This window comes from Cotesia glomerata, linkage group LG6 (assembly GCF_020080835.1).
Source record: "Cotesia glomerata isolate CgM1 linkage group LG6, MPM_Cglom_v2.3, whole genome shotgun sequence".
NCBI classification, from domain to species: domain Eukaryota; kingdom Metazoa; phylum Arthropoda; class Insecta; order Hymenoptera; family Braconidae; genus Cotesia; species Cotesia glomerata.
In genome coordinates this window covers 1577512-1582534 of record NC_058163.1, presented here as the reverse complement: position 1 = coordinate 1582534, position 5023 = coordinate 1577512, and the positions used below count along the sequence as shown (strand labels likewise).

Below are 5023 nucleotides of genomic sequence, written 5' to 3'. Positions count from 1 at the left end.
TGTTTTTGGAAATTATTTGAGATCTGTTAAGCTTGATGGTCCGATTTGTTGATTAACAAATACGATCGATAAAAATATATCCGATTAGTCAGACATAAGTTGACGCACTTTAGTAATAAGTGGCCCTCAGGCTGTGGACTTTTATAAATAACTGCTAGTATACATGTTCTTTTGGTCTAATTAACTGCGCCATTTAGATGTAAAGCGAAGAGGCGCTACTCAGGTTAATTCATCGATAATTTGTTTTAATCCAGCGTCTTTTTTTTTAATTTTCAGCTTGATGCAGCCACGTTGTACTTTTATCCATATTATTGTTATTCGATTTTTTCAATCGAATATACAACAATATTGGTGAACATGATTTCCACAAACTTTAACAACTACAGCTAAACCCAATCCAATAACCGACAAATAATTGTATAAACCATTAATTTTGAATTTTATCCCGACAATTTGGCATGGATACGTCTCATCAACGCTAGAACCAAATCTTAGTTAATGAATTAATCAAATAAATCAATATTCAACTCATTGGAAGAGCACCCGACCTAATCGGAAGATCCAGGATCTATTCCTAGCTTGGTTCATTAATTTCATTTCTAAATCTAGTCATGATTCATTTTCGAACTCGTGACCTCCAAAATTTTACATTATCCGCTGACGTCAATAAAACATTTTATCACTTATTTCTAATAGAGTATCGATAATCATTAAGTAGATTTTTAATTATAGTTTGACGCCACGAATTCTTTATTTTTTAAAGACGTATTAATTTTCATCTTCCCAATAGTCGTTTTATTTTAATAACTTCAATATTTCGACAGCCCTCTCCCCCCTGAGTGCAGCGAAGCCTTGAGGCCGAGGAGTGGGAGGCGGGACTAGAAGTGGGGGTAGGCCTAAACATTCCGTGCTGATTTGCTCGTCAATTTCGACGTTTAAAAGTATCTAGATAAAAGTCGTTAGATTAAATCCCCAGTCAAGATACTAATTTATATAAATGAGTGAGTTGTCCACTACCTAGCCTACTTTGTTACTAAATAATAACAATAATAACAACAGCGGGAGGAAAGGAGGGGATCGAAGCTTATCAGAGCATTTGACGCGCTCGGCATTAAACTTTAGTTCCCAGAGTGTCTTGTCAGTGAATTCTTGAAGTTATTAAATTAATGAGGTAGAGGCGTTTATTTCTTTCTTAATCATCATCTAGGTAAGTTTCTTCATTATTTCTATAATTTCCAATAATTTTTTGCATTGAAATCCAACAGAAAATCCGCGAAATGGCTAAACTACTGCTGTTAGTAGTAGTGCTTACCATCGGAAGTAACTTCCAAGTTGATGCACAATTCGGGGGTATGTTCGGCATCGGTGATATAATTCGCGACATTAGCGGAGAAATGAACCACGTCTGGGAGAGATTCTTCAAACAACCCGACGAAAAATACGTGAAGGACCAGGTAAGGAAGATTGAAAAAATCAAGAAGAACCTCATAGCCAACGGAAAATCTCTGGATCACTCCGATGAAGTTGCTAAAGTTATCCTGAAACAATTGGATGTTGCCAACGACAGACAAAGAGAATTGGACGAAAAACTTGTTAGATTAAACGACACTTTTACTCTAGTCGATTTAAAAATTGACATAGTTACGAGCCGTGTTAACGAAATTTCAACGCAGATTAGCGACATTCCAGCTACAGTCGCGGAAAGAGCGAGTTTTTTGTTAACCGGCTTCCTCAACCGGATAAGAGTACAGACAAATCTTATCGACGCGAAAGAAACTTTCAAGAGATATGTTCGAACGATTGATATAAACTACAATAACTTTTTGTTGTACACTAAACCCGGCGCTCATGTAAGAAAAGCCTCTATGCTCGAATTCTGCGATAATCTTTTGTCACCCTATGCTGATGAATTGTCCAAAACTCTCGTACAAATCCACAAATTACTCGCTCCAGGAGAAACGGAGTCAATTTACGATGGACTGCTGGAATTCCTTCGAGACTTTCAGAGTGTAAGTTCTCTTAAGCTTCATTCTTTTGATAAATTAATAATGAATTGTTATTTGCTTTACAGAAACAAACATTCCAAGAACGATGTGACTTGGAAACTTCGTTTCAAGAGCAATTCAGAGAATTGTACAACATTATTCTTGTCAGTGAAATTAGAGCTTTTACGATGCAAGCGTATGCAATGAACTACCGCCGTTTGGTAGGAGGTAAGGAATGATTGTTAATGTTATCTAGTTCATTTACTTACTTGAAATATGTCTGCAGAGGAAACTGAAGACGCGGTGAAGGGTGAAGTGGGTATGATGGTCGAGTCCTTGTTGAAGAGGGTGTCCAGCTACTTGGCGGCTATGAAAGGAACCATGGATGGGGTGTCCAGAGAACTTTTCCGTTGTGAACCAGCAAAGCATTTGTTAGGTAAGTTTCATTGATACCAAATTAATCTATGATTTGTATCTATACAGGAAATGGTACATGGATTATTGTACGGAAATCCACAGGAAGGGTACTTGGATTAGTATATGGAAATTCACATGGCAAGGGTACATGGATAATCTCATGGGCAATTCACATAAGAAACTGTGAGACACATGGATTTCCAAAGTTTCTTATATGGATTCCTATATAAATCCACGGATTCCTACATTGAATCTTATGGATTGCATATCTCCTATATGAATCCATACTTTCTCATGTGGATTCCCATGGATCCCCATACAAACCTACATGGATGATTTTGATAGGCTATACTTGAGTGTCATTTAAATATATAATATCAATTAAAGATCTTGGACAACTGGGTGGTAAGGAAGACTGACAAGCGCAAAGTTCGCGGTTCAAGTCCTCGATGTACCCAGTTGTTTTTTTCTGGCCTATGCCAGTATATATAATTACATAAAACTATATGTAATTATATCAATTTTTGTTGGTGGATTCCTACAGAATTACATGAAAATCCTACAGGAAAGCATATAGGAATCCATCCGAAAATACCATGTCGAAATCTATGAACATGGGTGTTTTCGATAAAAAATTTTCTATTCTTTCTGTGACGTAGATGTACTGGATAAAGAAAGGGACTGTTTAACATTTAATCTAATCTAGTTTTCTATATAGATTTTTTTTCAAAAAATAGCTAATAATTGATAACCTTTTCAGGTGAAACATCCTTCCGACTGAATGACCTCTTCGGTATGTATTACATCAACAAAAAACAGCTGAACACTCAAGTCCCCAAGGATCCAGCAGAAATCAACACCCAGAGCTACTTTGAATGCTTGGATAGATACAGCACTAACGATGCATTCATAAACTTCTACTGTCCTCGGTACCAATGCTACGGAAGATTGCATAAATGCAAAGAAGCTGGAAGTTTCACCTTCTGCGAAGCGGTAAGATTATTTCACATCACACATTTTATATCCTCACTGTTTATGAACTTTAATTGCGTTATTTCAGAGAGCTGGAACCAACAGACGTTACGGCTTTACTTTGGACGGAAACAAATTCCCGACAAGACCTTTTCACTGCAACGGCCGATTTGTCGACACACTAGCGAAAGAAACTGGCAATCTACTGTGCCAATGTTCCGAGGAAGGAGCCGAATCTTTGGCGACCAAAGCTATTAATTTAATGCCCCAGATGTCTGATATGGAGAATAATATGTAAGAATTTTGGATAAATGTTACTTTTCTTGAATCTTTTGATAATTTGGAACATTATTTATCCAGGGTGGTGACCAACGTCCGTTTTCTGAAGAAGAACAACATGGTCCACTTGCAAATTGAAGAAGGTCTTCTTCTTCCGGACGGAAACATAGACAAGGCAACTATTTCAAGCGTTCCAGTGGGAAATTTCCGGTACGTGCAAAATTCAACCCAGGGCTCGTTTGTGCAACTGGACCCGACTGAATGGGACGACAGACTGATCCAGTTGACCTACGACAGAGACTACACCTTCCTGTACCACAACCGGTCGACCATCAACCTGGATGACATCGTCGTCGACGCGGGATACGTTGTAACTGGAGTTAAGTTTGATACCGAGGAAAATAATCCACAAACTGGAATTAATTACAGTCCAATTCAGCTTAAGGTTCACGGAACGCCTTTTGATTATGATACGGGTTTATTGGTTCCTACTGATGAGAAACCTTCCAAGTGGTTCACGCCGTTTGATATGAAGGGGAAGATCAAGAGATACTCTTTCATGCGGTATGTTATTTTAGTTAACTTTTAAAAGGTTAAGAGGTTACCGGAATTGTTAGTAATGATTAATGATCAATCTTACCTTTCAGGGAGATGCTGGACATCACTGACAGCGACGACTCCATCAAAAACACCGGCGCTGTTCAACAATCTCTGACGAATTTCCAAGTAACCTTCCAAGTTACTTCCTGGGATAAGGACATGGGCCAAACTGTAGTTCCTTACTTTGACACCCTAAGCGCTGCAGTCTCCAATAAGGTCGCTCTTGATGGCGTGGGTATCTCCCATAGAGGCTCGCCAGGGTTTGGAGGATTCATTGCACCCAAGATTTTTAATGTTGATCATTCTCAGTATATTCGACCTGAAATCAAAAAAGAAGATATTGAAAAATATAAAAAAGCTTGGTTTTAATCTTTAAATAATTTATTGAAATGTATTGGAAATAATGGAAATTTAATAAAATAAACAGGTACTTGATCAGGCTTGTGATAAATAAATAAAATTTTGCTTTATTAAATGACTTTTGTTAAATTGCACTGTACTTTCTTAACTATTGACGTTTCTTAAGGTATAAGCTCATCCTGATGTAACACTCATCAAGAGCTTTTATTTGAGTACCCACATGCATTTTTGATATATTTTTCATATATACATATATATAATATATATAAATATATAAAATATATGAAAAATTGATGTGGGTACTCAAATGAAAGGTCTCGATGAGTGTCATGTCAGGGTGAGCTTATATCTTTAAAAATGTCAATAGTTGACAAGATACAAAGTAATTTCTTAATTATTGACATTTTTTA

At 37.1% G+C, this 5023-nt stretch overlaps 1 protein-coding gene across 1 annotated transcript; it reads left to right on the top strand.

Annotated features, from left to right (window-relative positions):
• Positions 1-1110: 1110 nt before the first annotated feature.
• On the top strand, positions 1111-4661 carry LOC123268201. The gene is made up of 8 exons (XM_044733125.1): positions 1111-1207; positions 1266-2009; positions 2072-2213; positions 2272-2421; positions 3163-3395; positions 3463-3668; positions 3735-4217; positions 4301-4661. Exons 2-8 carry the CDS (start codon positions 1278-1280, stop codon positions 4620-4622), a joined length of 2268 nt encoding a protein of 755 aa, XP_044589060.1. The 5' UTR covers positions 1111-1207; positions 1266-1277; the 3' UTR covers positions 4623-4661.
• Positions 4662-5023: the final 362 nt, after the last annotated feature.